The sequence below is a fragment of the Platalea leucorodia genome (genome assembly GCF_965183815.1).
Source record: "Platalea leucorodia genome assembly, chromosome: 5".
Taxonomy (NCBI): Eukaryota; Metazoa; Chordata; class Aves; order Pelecaniformes; family Threskiornithidae; genus Platalea; species Platalea leucorodia.
Genome location: NC_138827.1, coordinates 71,109,647 through 71,127,983, shown reverse-complemented (window position 1 = coordinate 71,127,983; position 18,337 = coordinate 71,109,647). Strand labels below are relative to the sequence as shown.

Below are 18,337 nucleotides of genomic sequence, written 5' to 3'. Positions count from 1 at the left end.
CTAGATTCTAAAGCTTTATTATTGCTTCATTTTTCTCCTCTCAGAAATTACTGTCCAAACCAAAATGAACGGACTGTAACATCAAAAACCAGCCAAACGTTTTTCTTTATAAACCTCCTGCACTGTTTAAATGTCGAAACTAAATTTATCAACCTTGGCAGATTTGTCAAAGATGAACAGGATTGCCAAGTGTTCCCAGCTTCAAGTAAAAAGAGAGAGAGGGAGAGAGAGAGAGATCTAACAGCTCCTAAAATATTTGCAGCAAGCACCTGGTGGTAACTGCAATTTCTTCTACCCAGTGCACCTACCTTCCTATCCAGCATCTCCATACTCAGAAGCTTATTACAGTGCCAGAATAGGACAGTCCCAAAATAAACCCCAGCCCCCAGAAGACAAACACTTCCCTACAAAATACCCCCTCTGGAAGAGCCCATGAGATTCTGCTGTAGGTTCTCAGTATTGCAACCCAGCTGGTTACACTAAACAAATTTAAAAAAAAAAAAAAAAACACAACACATGACTGGGCTTTTTTTTTTTTTTTTTTTTTTTTTTAATTTTTTGAACCAGGGCTTGTTGTCAGAGATCCTGCGTAAAGAAGAAGACCCTAGGACAGCTTCCCAGTCCCTCCTGGTAAACTTAAGGGCAATGCAGAATTTCCTCAACTTGCCTGACTCAGAGCGGGATCGTATCTATCAGGACGAGAGAGAGAGAAGTATGAACCCCAACGTGAGCATGGTGTCTTCAGCCGCCAGCAGCCCAAGCTCCTCCAGAACCCCCCAGGTAAGATGCGATCCTTCCTAACCTGTTTGTTGTGTGGATTAGTCCAGGGAAGGAGTTCCTCTCTGCCCTTCCCCTGTCTGTTGCTCCCCTCGCCCAGATGAGTTGTGGAAGTCCTTTTGTAAGGTTTTGGAGTGGCTGTTAAGAGTCGTTTAGTGGATTTCAGCGAGACATTGTGCTGATGATTCTAGCTTTAATCAATGCCGTAAATGCAAAAAAGTATGTAACATTAGTGCCTGAAAGAGTGCGTGTGGGCATTACATACAGGCTGTTGATATACATCCACTAATATAGAATTATAGAATATATTATAGAAAGACAGCGCGCATAACTTTTTATCTGTGTCCATTACATTCTGCAGAACACACAGGAAATTTCTGGGCTTGTAGAGAGGTTCATACATGGTGCAATAAAAAGTGTGTAGTGAACAGAGGTTGACAGTGAATTAAATAGGCGTTGCTAGAAATTGGTGCACTCCATGTTCTCCATAGGAAATCACAGTCCTTGAGTTAGTTTTACACGAGTAATTATTTGAAGTACAGAAAGTAGAGATGGGCAGGGTGCTGGGAAGGAAGATGATGCTTTACAGCTCCAAACCAGCTGTCATCTCATTGACTTAACTGCACGTGTTTATTAACATGCCGTTGCCACCCACTTCCCAAGTAGGTTGTTTCTTTGCACTAAGAAAGAACATCCACATACTACACTGCAATACTCATCCCCCCTTTTATCAGCCTGCTTGCAGTCCCGGACTCTGAAAAAGTGAGGGTGCTTGCAGAGGGGTGATGATTAACTCCTGTCATGACATTTGCCTAACTTGAGTTTGAAATGTCTAACTGTGCAGACATGACGGGTCAGTTCTAGCGCTTCTCTTGATCTTTAGTAAATGGGCCTGTATACCCCTCCTGCTTCGGTGCTTTCACAGACATGTAGTCTGCAAAGTCTCGGGCTGCGTTAGCCATGCTTATAATAGTATTACTGAGCACTTCTCCTATTGAATTCTGTGGCCACAGCTGCTAAAAATAAGTAAGCATTGGCGGGGGGGAGGTGTAGTTTTACATGCAAACTGATCATCCTTAAGGAAGGTACGTTGATTTTGTAGAAACTGTTGAGCTTGTTCAGTTTAACCCTGGCATTTGGGTGCACTTCACCACAATACATGACGTAAAGAATTGTTTTCACTGAAACCGAGTGTATCCTGCCAACCCAAATTTGATGCTGAATTTTTATTACATGGGAAACTCATTGTATAACTCATATTTTTTAGTTACCTTTCAGTGAAAATAAAATCAGAGATGGAACTATTTTCATGTTTAAGTAGTGTATCCACTTTATGCATTTATATTTATTCATGAAAGAATTAGCTTATTCCTACTTATATTTATTGCAATAGATTTCACAACTAAAATCGAATAACAGAAGGAAATGGAGAGGTTAAATGCAATACAGTGAGAATAAAAATGGGATCTGTTGCCCCATCTCATTCCTCTGTCAAAATGTGACATTTTTCCCATGTTCTAGCCACAGCTAGAACATTATTTAAAATAATGGAAATTTTTCCTGCCTTTTTAAGAGCTAAGCATTGCTAGAAAACCAAACTCTAGAAGTATAAAGCATCCTTGCCTTATTCCGGCTTGAAGAATCCAGTAGAATATTGTGAGGTTTTTAATCAGCAAAAGCAACACACAAAGGTTTGTGTACCCAGTGCTCACCTTGTGCCCGCTGGATAACATTTCCCCAGCCCTCAGAGGGCCAGCACCAGTCAGCACAGGTGCTGTTTTGACAACTTGGACACCTCTGCAAATGAGGCTGCTTCCCAGCTCCCGGGCAGGCAGCATGGCTACTGCGCTTCCCCATATGCCCGGTATTAGCTCTGACAAGACAAATGCCATCCTCGCGTTCAGCGCAGCGATTCCCGGCAGCGTCACCTCCCCAAGCAGGTATGTTACCTACCCCGGAGCGGGGTGCTTTGGGGCAGCAGCAGTAGGAGCTGCTGATTCCTTTCAGGAATCGTGTTAGGGTGCCAGAGAAGTTGATGGAATGGCATTTGGAAATGTGGTTTCCATAGATACCGATCTCCTGCGGCAATACTTCCGGGAACGATGCTTGAGCGTGCTGGGAAGGAGGAGAGCACTGGCAGGTACCTGTGGAGGTGCTGGTCCTGGGGCCGTTGCGCAGGCAGGTGTAAGGGCACACAGAGCCGGCTCAGCTCTCCCTGAGTCTGAGCCAGCCCCAAGCCCCCCTCGCGGGGTGTCCCCTGCTCAGGACCTGCCCCAAGGTGAGAACGGCAGATTGACCTGGCAGATGGGTGCGAGTGCGATGTGGGAGAAGCTCTGAGCTGTTAGGAGTTCCTGTGTGCACGTGGAAGACCAGCAGTAACGGCTGGGTTTCAGCGCTCTGGCACTGTGGTTGCAAACACTTCTTTTTCTTTTTTCCCCACTGTTTGCAACAAGACATTGCAATAATGGCCAACTCCTTAATATCAAGACCAGTTTTGAATCTAGGCCTCTAACATAAAATACTTTAGAGACTGATACTTTGGTTTGGTACTTGCCCTACCTATTTGGGCGATTAAATAAAAACTGGCCCAGCTTTCAGGGTGTGCAGGGCAGGCTTTTTTCTGACGTGTGGCTGTGGAGCTAGCAGTGCAGGAGACCCGTGCAGGATGGAGCTGTATTTTAAATCTTTCTTTTACATGCTAATTTTGTTCTTCTCAGGATCTCAGGCCTCCGTAACGGCCTTTGCGGCCGTGGTGACCTCAGCTGCTGCGCTAGCCAAAGGCTTCAGAAACTGGGCAGGCTTTTTATATACCCATCAAAGCACTGCAGGGTCTTGGGTAAAATTAAGCTCCATTGAATGAGTCCTGACAGACTTAGACAGTCCTCTTCCTTCCCATGATCTCTTTGTTGTTTTCTTATGTTTCCCACAATTGCCCTAAGCCTCATCTATCTGTGAACATTGAATTTCAGAGCGTGGTGTCCGTCGGTCTGTCCGTCGGACTGTTCCTTGCAAGTGTTCATGGCCCGTGGATGGCAGTGGGTTTAGCACTGGCCTCCCAGGGCACAGGCAGCTGCTGTCTGCCCCAGCTGCCATCCAGCTGCCCCCACCTGAACATGGGGAGCTAGCCTTAGGAGGAGCAGGAAGATCTGAGGCCCTTTCTAGGTGGGTCCTGCCTACGACAGTCAGGGAGCAAGCCCAGAGGAGTGCCTGCTGAGCTTGGCGGGTAGGAAAGGGAGAAGATAGAGGTTGGTTATAGCTTTATCTGCAAGCAGTAGGAAGAGTGATTAGTCTAGATTGTTACCTTGATTGGATTTTCGCTCCGTTATTAATGTGGTCTTTGATACAAAAAAGATGTTAGGGAGAGGAAGATTTGGAGGACAGCAAAACAGAAGAAGTTCAGAAGGTTTGGTTTTGCCTAGTTAACCTTCCCATTAACAAATAGGCATTTGGGCATGTCTGCCTCGTTAAAAATTAACATTAGATGTACTCCAGCAGGCTTCAACTCTGGCACAAAAACAGGAGCCAACTGAAAAGGTTTATAATTGGGCCAAATATCTGAATGTGACCAGGATTTATGGGAGGTTTGGATCTATCGGGAAGTGTGAGCTTTGCCACCTAGGTTGTTTTGTTTCTTAAGACCTTTACATCTCAAGGGAAAAGAGAGATTTTATATCAGTAACCGATACATTTCTTTTAAAAGGCGTAAGGGGTACAGTGATCAGCCCTGGTATCTCTCCTCTCTGAGCTCAGGAAAGCAAATGAGATCTGTCTCTCCAAGGGGCTGCTGGTGCCGGGAGCGCCCAGCGAGCATCGCACCACCCTCGCTCCCTTGCCTGCCAGTGCCTTCTGGAGACTGCCACGGCCGAGGGGCTTTAAAATAAAAGTCTTGTAGCAGCCTGCTGAACTGTACTGATAGAAGCCTTGTAGGGGTAGTCCAGCCCAGAGAAAGTACTGGCAGCGTCCGTTATTGTCCTTCATTTGTCACAGAAGCTGATGGGAAATCATTCAATTAAAAGGAGTGCAGCAGAATACACAAAATCTCAATATGAGTTTAGGAGAATGAGGGCAGCACATCAAAGGCATGCCAAAGCCCAGCTTTATGAAATGATTTTTTTTTTTTTTTCATTTCCACTGATTTCCTAGGTGAAATTAGGTGACTGTCTGGCTAGCATAATGATGATAAGGCTGGGAAACCATACATACTCAAATGACATACATATAGTTTTAATAAAGGATGAGGGAGACTTGAGGGAGTGCATTAAATTGAGTAATAATTTATTATTTAGAGACCTCTACCCATTTACTCATTTTTTCTGGGAGAATTGGCTCTTCCTCCAAGGTGTAGGCCACTTTTAGAGAGGGGGGAGACGGCAGAGGCTGGTGCCTCTGCTGCAGTAGCTGGCTGGCAAAGGCAACTTCAGCCACTGCCTGCAGCCGAGTGCCCCGGCTACCTATCCTGTTGTTGAGCTGCTCAATAAACACGCTGGGAGAGGGAGAGGGGGAGAGTTGACAGGGCCTTGCATGTCCTATAGGAATGCACTGCAATTATTTCCAATCACAATTAACCTGATTAGAATAATGGACAGGAAGTGTCCCTCTGTAGCTAATGCAGTTTGGCATCAGCTGACTGAAATCCTTTGATAATTTCTGCACAGATGGCTGGGCTGAAAGCAGCACTTTTTTAATTATTATTTTCATGGTCTCTTGGTAGGCCAAAACCTCGACACCAACAACAGACCTCCCCATTAAGGCGGACGGCGCCAACGTCAACATCACAGCTGCCATTTATGACGAGATCCAACAGGAGATGAAAAGGGCCAAGGTATCTCAAGCTCTGTTTGCCAAAGTGGCTGCCAATAAAAGTCAGGTGAGTGGTAGAGGGGATTTCGTTGTTGCGGGGCTTTTTGGGATTTTGTTTTTAAAGCAAACTCCGGGGTTGGAACTAGACCCATCTCCTCCTCCCACCAATAAAAATACATCTGTTCCTACAATAATAATAATCTTCATCTCTGGGGAACCTGTCGTGTTTTTGGCTTTTGCCTGCTTAAGTGGTTTCCTTTTCCCTTTTAAAATAGGCTGAGGAAAGGATCAGCTCACAGCCGAGCTTTTTCTCCCCTTTTGTACAAACACTCATGTCTTTTCCCGCTTGTGGTATGTAACTTAGACCTCTGCTAGTGGGACAAGGACCTTTCAAAATGATGGTATCCTTCTCATTTGGCAGGTAAAGAAATTGTTTTCTTAAGTGATTAACTGAGGGAAGGCAATGGGAAACCACATATTAGGCAGGTGTTTCCTTTTTTTTTTTTTGTGTGTTGTATGTGCTGCATACGGTATTGCCATGTGAATAATTCACATCAGATACAATCATTTTTACAAAAAGGCATGAGAGGGCACTGCAGTGAGCTCTCCTGGATTAATTTCCACCTTGGGTGTAAAAAATACATGCAAGCAAACCCAGGTCGGGGTGAAATTCTTGAAGAGAATCCATTAATTTAAAAATTTCATCCAACTCTTTAAAAAAATATAATGCACCAGAAGGGATTTTGTGGAAAGGAGAACAGACAGAATTTTTTTGTAGGAAGGGCAGCAAGTGGATTGGAGACCATTGGAAGGAATTGTTTACTCAGTGAAAAGGGCTGCTTCTGATCCGGGATGAAATTACTCAGTTGTGCTAGGAGAGGGCATCAATATGCACACAAAAATGCACAAATGTGTCTGTGGCAATGAGAGAGGGGAAGTATCTAGATGCATGCACTCAGCAAAATACATACTTTCTTTTCCTCTGTGCAGGGAAACAACATTATAGTCATTAAAGTAGGTATAAAATAAGAGGTTGAAAGGCGTATAAACAAAGCATCAAAGGCTATCAAAGCACATGGGAGAGCCTTCTCCTTGTTAACAGGTATTTGTGCCCTGACGCATGGAGGTCTGATTCATTTTTCCTTCCTCATTTAATCATTAATTTTCTTTGCCTTTTGCTTTCTCTTGTCAGGGTACAGGGGTTACAGTCCACAACCCCTCTACCCCCCAACAAAATCCCAGGCACAGTATGAAATACATAAAAGGAAAATACCATGGAACCCTCTTAAACTGTTAAATGCATAAAAATCTCATGTACCACATGGCAAAATATAATGAGAACTGGAGCTGTTAAACGAATAAAGCTGTTAAAAGCATAATGCCACTTGGCACAACTACTGTGCATTTAACGGTTTTCCACTGTGTAATAAATGACATATGTGGTAAACGTGCAGTAAATATAAAAACTGCACAATTGATTTTGCAAACGTGCCCCTTATTCTTTACTCCATGCAGATATCAAAGTTCCACCCAGAATCCGGACTGGACAGCTTTTAATAAGGAGTGTTTAACACAGACTGAATGCCAGCCTCTCTGAGGTTTGGCTTAAAATTGCCTGCAAGCTTCCTGTCATTATACCGAGAGGCTTCTTGAAATAGAGAGGGACTGAACCACCCAACAATAATTTGGGTGGCTCACCAGCTTCGGTCTGTGCCAGCTTGAGTGCGCTTCTCTGGCAGCATTGCACACCAGCACCAAAACAAAAATAAGCTCCGTAGTCTTTCACGTGGAAAAAGAACAGGGCAGATTTGGAAAGCCAGATGCAAAAGGTTAAGAACAGGATCCACAAATGTTATTGTTTAAAGCAAAGTCACTGCCATAAAGGTTTTTTTTTTTTCCTTCAGCAGCAGCGAATAAAGAAGTGTTTCTGAGGCTGATGTTTCTTTTGTTTCACAGCCCTGCCAAAGCAATACTGGCTCCCTGGCATGACCCAGCATTCGCCATGCTGAGATGTCATAGCACTCTGCTGGAGCATGAAAGTGGTTTATGGGGGCACTGGAAGGCAGGGACAGAGAAGCCGTAGCCAAGAACCATAGTAGTATGGGGCCTCTCCCTGCCCCAAAGCCACCTGCGTGCCTGCCCCCCAGCCTGGCTTGGCGTGCCTGTGGTGTCCCGCCGCTGGCTGGGGTGCCCTGTGGCCGGCAGGAGTGCCAAAAGCAAGGACACAGTTGCTCATGTAGGGGAAAGCCACTGGCATGGTGGGATGGTCAGCATGTTGCCTTAGGTCTAGCTTGCCTAAAAACTAGCGGTGGGGCTTTCCCAGTGCTCTGTGCAGGCCGGTTGCAGCAGTCGTGGGCACTCCTGGTGAAGATGCTGCTGATTTCAGCAGCTGAGTTACATGGTGGGAAGCGCTCATTGAAAACTGCCCATGTTTGCAGAAGAGAGAGTTTGAAAGAGGGGAAAAAAGAGCTAGTCTGAGGGTTTGCTTGGACTCTCCGCCAAGGTTCGTTCACTTGCTGTTCTCCACAGGCCTGGCTTGCATTGCATTGGCTTCCTCTATTATTCCCTCACCCCAGACTACTGAGAGGCTTCCAGTTTGCTAACAAGGCATGTGTTATGTTGGGCACTGCTGTTCTGTCAACAGCAATCCACGGTGCTGTGAGATCTTCACAGTTTTAGCAGCCAGTGAATCTCCGACAGGGCTGTTTTGACATTTTATACGCAGGGCTGTATGTCATGTACCCGAGAGAGCATCCAGAGCCAATGGAGGCCTCATTTCGTCTTCTGTCTTCGTACAGGAAGAGTGGTACCCACTGAGAGCAGTTATTGCAAGCGGCATCATCTACTGGTGGAGTTAATTGACCTCTAATTTAACAAGTAGCCATCTTTATTCTTAAGTCATGGCAGAGTCTCAGTTCAGCAACTAAAGGGAAGGGCAGCTGCTAGAAACAAAGGTTACAAATCACAGAGCTCACAAGTCAACATAAATGCAAGGAACAGGGCCTCACAGAGGAACCAAGGTAGTATGGTGAGACTTCTTTAAGGGAATCCATGTTCATAAAAATCTCAGGCCATTCATTTTAGACATTGACTTATTCATCCCTTATTTCCCTTAATATGCATTTTATTCCTTGCAACTTATATCTAGATATTTTTAGTCTTGTTTGTGAAGTGCTGTACATCCCTTTGTATTTTTGAAGGCAGCAGGAGCTGAGGAGCTCAGTGCCCTCCAAACACAGCCTCCAAAGCTGTCATCCTATTTTAGCTGCCAGCTGTTAGTGATGTACCCACTGGACAGCGCGCTTGTCTGGGGATGCCGCCTACTAGTGCCCTTTGTCCTTTAAATGGCTAAACTTGGGACCTGTATTATCATGTTGGGAGTGTTTCTGAGCGTGGCCAGAACACCAGGATTTGGTTTCCAATCTGCGCTCTGGGCTCTCCTGGTTATATTTGATTCACAAGGAGAAGGGTTTTTGGTGTGCCACTTCAGAGGTGTTTGGGTGGCCTGTGTGTCTCCAGAGCTGGGCAGTGGGACAGGCAGAGACTTTGACCTTGGGTTGCTTCAGGTTTGCACTGTCGGTCTTGAAAACTGGCTTCGAGGTCTGGTTCTGCAGCTGCTCTACAGTATAACTTCAGGAAAACCATTTCCCCCCTGACCATGTGCCAGTGCTTCTGTAATACAGTGCAGCAGCATCATCCCTCTGACCTCTTCTAGTGAGAGTCCTAGCAGAGGCCGTGCTGTTCTCAGCAGACATTTTTTTCTTAGTCTGTGCAAAATGAGTTTAGGAATATAGTTCTGTTCATAATAAACAGTCACTATCAAAATAATAGTGGGCATAGCTGGCTGGAGCGCTTGTTGACAGTCTGAGGTAGGGCAAAGTTTGTGTGAACATGGAGACCGAACTTCCCACACTTCTCCCAGGGCAAGAGACTCACTCTCCTTAATCAGGCTGGGGCGGTGTGGAGAAGCAGGGCACATGCTGCTGGAGATCTACCCCAGGCAGGGCAAATGGAAGGGTTTGACCTTCACCAGTCCAGTGAAACCAAAAAGGAAACCCTTGAAACTGAAATTCTTCCTCGAGGGACTGGAATTTGTTCCATTGCACCACAGTAAAGCAAGAGAGACCCCACGGAGCAACATTTGAAAAAATGTTAAGCTGGCAAAGCTTGGTCTCTAGTTCATATCTTTGCCCTTTTTAAAAATGAACAAACAAAAAATAAACTTCACCAGGGGTCAAGGAGGTTGGGGGGAGAAAAGCCCTTCAGTTGAGGTCCTTCAGGTTAAGAGAAACCCAGGGCTATGGATGGAAATCACTGCCACAGTTCCTCGCCTTTCCTCTGACTTTTCATGTTGAGATCCCTGCCTCATTGCCAGGATTGTCTGGGAGCCTGTTCTCTGGCCAAGGAGGGTTTTAGCCCCACAGTAGGAGCCCACACTAGATGAGTCTCAGCACCATGGCCACTTGCCCATGCCCTCACCTCCTGCCCACGTGCCAAGAAGAAAATAGAGGTACTGTGAGTGGGATGAGCAGCGTCACTCTGGGGCAGGGTTAGCTCTAGAAACCCCTTATTTTGTACTTCCCTCTCTTTCCTTCCCAGCTTATATTCCCTTGTATCCATTTGATATGATGGGATGCCTTCTCTCCCCCTTTTAGCTTATAATAGGTATTTTCTGTGCCCTTAAACTAATTAGCTTCCAGTGATGATGAACAACAGCTAGAAAAACAGCTGGTGGTGAAGATGTGTAGCGTATTTAGTGTAAGCATATAGGGCATTTCTTACTGCTGTAGCATCTTGGTGCCTTTATGATGATGTGAATCTCTACAGCTGGGGTGTATCTGTTGTGCTGATATTTTGATGTTCTTGTTACATATGAAGGAAATACAGAAAGACATTTCTCTCCTTGACTGAACTTAAAATTTCTTTGAAGTAGCTTTGGACATTAGCTTCTTTACAGACTTCTATATGCAGTCACAGTGTGACCCCCACCCAGGACAGCAACTGCAGCAGTGTGTTAGCCTCTCAGCAGCTGAGTGAAGCAGGGACAGTCGTGGAGCTGGGGCTTTGCTCAGGAAGTCCTTGGGAGACCTGGGAGCTGATGGCAGGCTGCTTGCCCTAACCACAAGCCCACGCTTCCTCTCCAGCGTGGGGAGAAGCTAGTTTGAACTTGGCACGCTGGAAATATCCTCAGCGCACAGCATCCTTCCCTCTGAGGCCAAGAGCTGTAAGCAGACTTGATGTTCCCATGAATCTAAGATACGTCAGGACTCATGTACCTCATTCATTTTTTGGTATTATTTCATGTTTTACAAGGCTAGTGAGAAACTGGCCCTCATGTAAGTGCTTTGCATGTTGCCTTAAATTTTCGAGGGAGGAAAAGTAGCGAGCATTTCAGAAAATCCAGGGTATCGAGTGATTAACCTTGAACTGTATCAAAATGCTCCAAGTAAAGCTTCTCAGGTTCAGTCCCCCTCCCCCGGCCCTCATCAAGAATTCATTGAAGCCATGACAGAACTCTCCATTACAGTTAGTCTTTTATCCATTTCAGCTTTCTTGATTAGGTTATCTTGAATCATTAGGGGGTTTATTTATTTTAATAGACACTTATTGGATTCATGGAACGAGAGTTTGGCGACTAAGGAACAAGAGCTGAATATTATCTGGCTCATTTCGCACTGCAGAGTCCCAAACTGAGCGGAGGGAAGACAGGCTGAGGAAGTTTGTCCAGAGGACTCCTGTGATCCCGTGTAGAAAGGGAGCTTTCTCCGTGCAGCATTTCTTTCCTAATCTTTCAAGACTTGCGTCGATCATTGCTGCTTTTTTTCCCTTTTGTCACATATGTTGACATTTTCTGCACTGATGATGTGGGTGAGGAAATGGCCTTTTACATTTATTTTTGAGATTTATTCCTGAATCACTCTTACTAAAAACTCTTCATTTGCCTACTCACGCTTTCACTGGCGACCTTAGAAAATGTCAGCACAGAAAACTAGCTGTATTATTATTATTATTATTAATTTCAATGTAACTGCAGGGAAGCACAAGGTCAGTTTAATTGGAGTTTTATCCAGGCTCAAAGTGCCTCGTGGTCCAGCCGGAGCAGACAGGCTGCCTGTCAGTAAGTCACTGTGGACACCCAACTGCCACCTGCGATGGATTTCAGTAGAGATCTGCTCGAAGTGCAAGCACTGGCCTGTAGCCCCAGCATAACTGAGCCTGAACTCTTCCCATGTGCCTTCTTGTCCTTTAATCAGAAATTTGGTCCTTGGCTGACTGCAAGTCAGCAGATCTGCTGGAAGCAGTTTTGGGGGTGAGGATATTTGTGCATACCTTCGTTGAGCACTGGACAACCTGACTGTATTGTAGTCTGGTACCTCTGGCTGCCGGAGCGTCCTCCCCTGCTCCAGGGTAAGTCTAGCAAAAGCGAAAGGGTCAAGCTGCTAAACAGGGCTCAGGGATAAGTGACAGAGAATATGGCTTGTGATTGCTGCACCAGCTAGCTGTCCCTCAAGGGGGTTTGAGCCCGCCAAAGCTAATGCTTTGGCGTAGTAAGCACGCTGTTTCTTTAACACCATAAAAGCACAATGGGAATGGCTGGCTTCCTGCAGATTTTTGTTGTTGTTTGCTTAGCTATGTGGAAATGTATTTGATTAGGAGACAGAGAGAGAGGTTAAAAATAGGACATTAATATGATATTATTTGTTTTATCAAATAAAATGCTTAGAAAATGTTTATCTTGTCTCATGAGAACAACAAAAATAGAGGCCAGCACTTCTCTGCAGCTCTCTTTAATGAGCTAAATTGGGCTGCATTCTTGATGCCTCTAGAAGTTTTGGGGTGAAATGAAGGAAGTTCTGAGCAGAATTCCTTGTAACCACAAGCCCTGGGTGTGCCTGACTGTAGAGCCAAAATCATCCTTTAATTGTGCTGTTTTTCCTCCTCTTATTTTTAATGGAAGACATTCCCACTTCAGAACCTTAGAAGCTGACAATTAAGGGCCGGATTCTGCCACCCATATTGACACTGGCACGTATCAAACTCTCCTGGTAACTCTGTGGCAGTCAAGGGGGCTGTTTGTGCAGAGGAGGCAGGATCAGAAACACAGTGTATCACGGATCTGGGGAAAGGATGTGTTATTTGTTAGATTTTCAGAATACGTTCACAGAAGTTGGATTTGCTTGTAATGCAGTGAGCTCAGATGTTGTGGGTGAGTGGGGGAAAAGGTGGTGAGATAACGTCTCCTTCTTCACTTTTCCTGCTTCATGCCAATAAATGTAGCTATACAGGGAAATTCGCTGTGAATGGCTGTAGCTCCAAGAATTTCTGTATGTTAGCATTTCTTAAATGAAATAATTCTCCTGGAAAGCTCTGTGTAACATACACAGACCCAAAGAAATAAATAAAAGAAAATAAAAAAAATTGCCACCAAAAAACCCCAAGTTGAGATTTTTAACAGAAAAAGGAGATTTGCGTATTAATAATTCATGAGTTCTCATTGAACATGCACGAAGAAACGGTGCTATTCAATAGAGAATACTGTCATCTGTCACTGTTTTATTTGACATTTACACTTTTTCTTTTTTTTTTTTTGCCTGGTACTGCAAAACTTTCTTGGATGGCGTGCTAAGATTATTTAAATAAATAATTAAAAAAATCCGATGCAGACTTTTCATCTGTGCATGGGGAAGGCGGTTACTAGCAATCATAAAGAATGTGAGAGTAAGCTGCAGCGCTGTGTTTTCTCACGTATTGGCCGAAGCTATCGCCTAATAAGCAGCCCCGTAGATGGATAGATAGGGTCTTGAATGGACGGGCAAGAGAATGAATGCTTGAATAAATAAAGGGAAGGATAGGAAAAGAGCAATGAAAGGACAGATTTGATGCAGATAAGTGTACACATGCACACAGTGGGTACGTGTGTGTATGTGTGGGGGTGAGCGAATGATGGCTGTTGTGAAGAAAGCTGCCACAAATACATTGCCGTTGCCGATGCAAAAATAAATATTTATAAATGGCATTGGGGGAGATCCAGTCCCGCACAACGTGAGAGAAGACAGGGCATTTAGCACAATGACAATTCAGAGTTAGACGCACCTTGCAATTTCTTGCTAATATTAGGCTCATGAAAATCTTTCTGCTCTGTAGGTTAGTTATTATTTATAAAAATCACAGAACCAGCTGATACATTCATAAGCTAATTATTGTAGCAGCTGGGTACACATGGTGCAATATGTCTGAGGCTGTGAAGTATCACAGATTTCTTGGGGCCTGCTGTGGTGGGGGTGTGCTGTTGAAGGCTAGATCCCTTAATCTGATCAGCCAAGCAAATACTTTGTGGGGAAACTGGATTAATATCTCTCTAAATACCACGGATGTGCTTCACCTTCAGAACCAGGCTCCTTTAAACGTGCCATTAGCTTATCTCCTTTGGGGAATGGAGAAGTTCTCAGGTGTCCTCAGGATGGCGGGGTCTTTGCCTGGTGCCTCCCTTTGCCAGAAATTAATTTGGTTTGCTCATGTCTGCACACATGGTCACACTGCAGTCTAATCTTTTCCCTAATAGCTCCAAGGTCAGGACCTCGCATGTTGCCGGGCAAATTGAGCGCTATCCTTCTTAAAGACTAATGGCAGCGAGTGCCTAGTCCATAATGAGGCCTGTAGTGTTGCTCTAAGTGATTGTAATGAGTGCTGATTATAACGGGACAGATAAATCAAAATGCAGCAGTCGCCGTCAGGCTAGCCGGTCCAGCTTTGGGAAGGGGAGGTGGCCCTGCCAAGCCATCCCCAGGCTGCGCCGGAGCCGGGCACCGCAAAGTGCCCCACAGCCCTTGGGAGAGCCCCAGGAACCGTCTTCCCCCGGGCCTGCCCCGCACGGGGCTCCGGTTCCACCAGGTGCAGGGTTTTGTGTGTATTTTCTGCTAAACCATTGGTCTTCATGCTGCAGCATCCCTTGGGAGATGTTAAACATACCTGCTTGAAACATTTGAAAGAGTTCAGTTGGAGACTTATTCAGATCACTGAAAAGAGGGAGAAACTGGAGCTTATTTTTTCCACAGATGGTTTATTTTCCATTTCAAAAATTATTTCCTTTGTACAGAGGAACCCCTGAGAGAACACTGTGGAGCTGGAAGATTTTCTTCCTGTCTTTTCTCTAAAAGAGAGAAAGTTTGGGGGGATTTCTGAGTGGAGGAAAGGGAAAGAGGAGAACTGAGGGCAAGGGATGTGGCCAAACCACATTAAAATGCAGACATCCCCTGGCTGAGAGATACCCAAATACCAGCCAAAATACTTTGAAAATATAATACAGATTATTTTTTTCCCTAAGTAAATGATTAGATATCTTGTTTTCATCCTTGCCTCCCCCCCACCCTCCTAGTTTATTGCAAGAAAAGATCAGGTCTGCACAAATGTGGCCTCTCACTTGTAAAAACAAGGCAGTGTTGTGTTACAGATTAGTTTATAAATCCCTGGTGGCTTCACAGTTCAGTGCCTACAGCTGCTGCAGATGGGCCTGGGTTTTTGTCTCTTCGCTGTGCTGCAGCCGGCAGTTGAAGGAGAAAATGGAATGATCAGGTTATTAACATGTAGGCCGTGAGGAAGAGGCTGCACAATGAGAACAGCTGGTGTTGCTGTCTTGGCTGATGCAGCGGAGATAATCAAATCTTGCCTTTTTTTTGGGGGGGTGAAGGCAGAAGACACAGTGGAGAGTAAGACAAACAACGGCTTATGATATTATATACGGGGTTTAGAGTGCACGGTAGAAGTTGTCAATGGCTTACAAGTTGTTACACAAAAAAGCAATGCTAAAAAACCCCCACGTGGGCCAGTGATGAACCTGGCTGTTCAGCTTGCTCTAGTCGCTGTTCGGAAAAATACAGTTTTGGCTTCTTCTTGTACCGAACATTTTTAACATTGATCAAGCTATCTTTTAGGTATTGCAAGGTGCCTGTCAAAATGGTGTCAAAATGCTGAGTTGTAGCTCGAAAATGATGGGTTATAAAGCTACTAGGTAAAATATTTTGACAGGAGTCAGTAAGGCGCGTTGACAGCATCCTCAGCATTATCTTCTCGTATTCTGTCATTTGCATTGCGTCTCCTTGCGCGCAGGCAGAGGAGGGGAGTCGCTGTTCCCAGCCCCAAGCGGGGCTGACTGCTGGCAGGCAGGACGGGGCTGGCTGTCCCCCCGCCCCGGCCAGGTGCGCCAACAGCCACCGTCCCTGGTTAACCTGCTGGGGATGCTGGGTCACCACCAGGCGTGCTCAACACACCCGGGCGGGCTGTCCTCACCTTAACAGCTATTGCCATCATGCTCTCTGGTTGGCTTTGTGTTTTAGGGTGGTTTCCTCTTGCTGAAGCACTGGTGTGTTCCTCCGGGGGTCTGAGCTCTCAGCCCCTGTGGAGAGGTCCTACGGGATTTCATCCAGTGGTAACTTTCTGAAGGCATTTCAAACTAACCTTAAAACAATATAGCAGGAATAAAATCTACTATTATTATGATCTGTAGTTGGGTTTAGAGTTACCTCCATCTAGTATCTCGATCTCTCTAGTAACTTCTGCAGGACCCTGTTTGCTGCTTTCATGCTAAATACTAGAGGATTCCCTTTCTGTGAGGTTGCATCTTCTAAGTGGCCATTTGATTATTTAAAGCTGTCAAATTTTACTGGGGTTCAGAGCTGGGGGAGTCAATGCAACATAGTGACAGCAGATCAGAGGTCTTTACTTGGTAGTATCTTCTTCTAAACATTTTCAGTAGTGGTTGAATTTCTGGTCCTGCAGCTGCAACCCTTAGCATGAGGATTTTCAGCAAGTCTCAGGGGTGATGTCTCCTTTTCTCTTGCTTGGATGAAGAAATAAAGGGGCTCTGAAATGGAAGTGGAGATGCACATTTATTTCAACTCTTTTTTTATAGGAAAAATAGTTATATCTGAGCATTTTAAACATGCCTGGGGGCAAGATGCTGTGCTTCCTGATTCACGTTAAGCACTGCTGGTTGTGTTTGTTTCTCCAGCTTGCAGGAAATATATCAAGGATTTGTTGAGACCGAAGGGCAGCTGAGGTTAAGGGGTGTTCTGTGTGAGATGAGACCAGCGAAACTTGCACCAGAGAGCTTTAAGTCTAGCTGACCTTCCACTTACATCTGGTTCTTCGGTGCTCAGTGAATTAACCGTGCTGACCCTACCGTTGCAGGGCTGGCTGTGTGAGCTGCTTCGCTGGAAGGAAAACCCAAGTCCGGAAAACCGCACCCTTTGGGAGAACCTCTGCACCATTCGCCGCTTCCTGAACCTTCCCCAGCACGAGAGGGATGTGATCTACGAGGAAGAGTCCAGACACCACCACAGTGAGCGTATGCAGCATGTTGTCCAGCTCACTCCTGAGCCCGTGCAGGTCAGAGCGCTAACTTCTTTCTCGGGGTGTCTGCAAGGGGGAGCAGCTGTCAGAGGTAGAGAGAAGCAACTGGTTCCAGCTTCCTTCTGCTTTGCAGGTTGAGACACCCCAGTTTTCATCTGTCTGTAGGGTCACATGCAAGCCACAGCTCTCAGGTTCAGAGCTCATTGTGTGTATGTTGCAGCATGTGCGTGAGTGTGTGCCAGTTTGTGTTGGTGGTTGAAGAGAAGGGATGTGGCAATCCGTGCCGCCAATAACAGCAAGGACAGTAGTAGTGATGTTATGGAGCTCCCTTGTTGTCAGTAGTTGTGTTGCGGCTGAAACACAATTTAGCTGTCTAAAACTGCTGACATTTAGAGGAGTACAAATGTGTTCCTCAGCAGCAGCAAGAAGTGTGCGGTTATTTGGGAGGCAGAACAGGAGTGGGGGCTTGGTCACTCGCTTCCTTCTCACAGACCCTGAGCACCCCTGATACCCACTCTCAAATGGTGGCCAACAGGCAACTGCAGCCATACATTTGCTTTTGTTCGAAGGAGACAGATAACGCTTCAGGAAAAGTAGGAGGGTAGGAGAGGAAGTTTGTCCATGCATGGGTAACACGGGGGTTTTGAAGAGCGTAACATGGGGAAGTGTTTTTTATATATTCACTGAAAATTAAAAGTACTTCTAAAATGACCGTGGTGAGTATTTTGCAGGGAACAGGCTTTCATTTCACAGCCTCCTTAGGATTGTTTTGCTCCTCTCTACAACCTTTATGACTAGTATGAATTTTTGGTTTGTGCACCTTTATTCTGTCCTTGTCTCAAGTCTTAATAGAATGAGAAATAAATAGATACAAATATGCATAGGGAAAATGAAGTGAAAATACTACAAGATTTTTCACCTTTGCAGTTCCAACTTCAGTTAGAAGAGAAAATCAGCCTTATGTGTATTCCTAATAAATAGAGATGCATGTCGCAAACCCAAACATCTGCTGATGGTCAAGAGAGGCTCAGGACATGTTTTTTCAATCTAAAAAGCTGAGGTGATGCCTTCCACAGCAGACCGTCCTTTTGGATTGCCACTGGCGCTTGGTGCCATTCACCTGACCCCATTGCGTGACAGCTCTCAGAGAATCGTCCATATTGCGTTTCTCTCTGATAATCCCACAGTTCCTTCTCCGACCTTTGCCCTCCCCGTTGTTGTTTGACGGCAGCTTGCACTGCTTTGCTACTCTTGCTGTGAACCTTGGCATTCAGCCTCTATACTTTGTCACTGCTCTTGTTCTGCTGCTGCCAACTATATAGTCACCTTTTTCCAAAGCTGGGAGGTTTTTCAGTCTTGTAGTCCTGCCCCTTCTGAAACACGTTGTTCTCACCCAGATTAATTATTGCCT

The 18,337-nt window shown here is 45.4% G+C and overlaps 1 protein-coding gene across 2 annotated transcripts in view; it reads left to right on the top strand.

Annotated features, from left to right (window-relative positions):
* Positions 1-18,337, top strand: part of SATB2 (SATB homeobox 2) — a gene marked incomplete at both ends in the record, with an annotated part of 131,427 nt that overhangs the window by 91,574 nt on the left and 21,516 nt on the right. For both annotated transcript variants that reach the window (XM_082312212.1, XM_082312213.1), the window contains 3 exons: positions 568-780; positions 5,489-5,644; positions 16,765-16,962. In XM_082312212.1, coding sequence (XP_082168338.1) covers positions 568-780; positions 5,489-5,644; positions 16,765-16,962 — 567 coding nt within the window. The remainder of the gene's footprint in view (positions 1-567; positions 781-5,488; positions 5,645-16,764; positions 16,963-18,337) is intronic.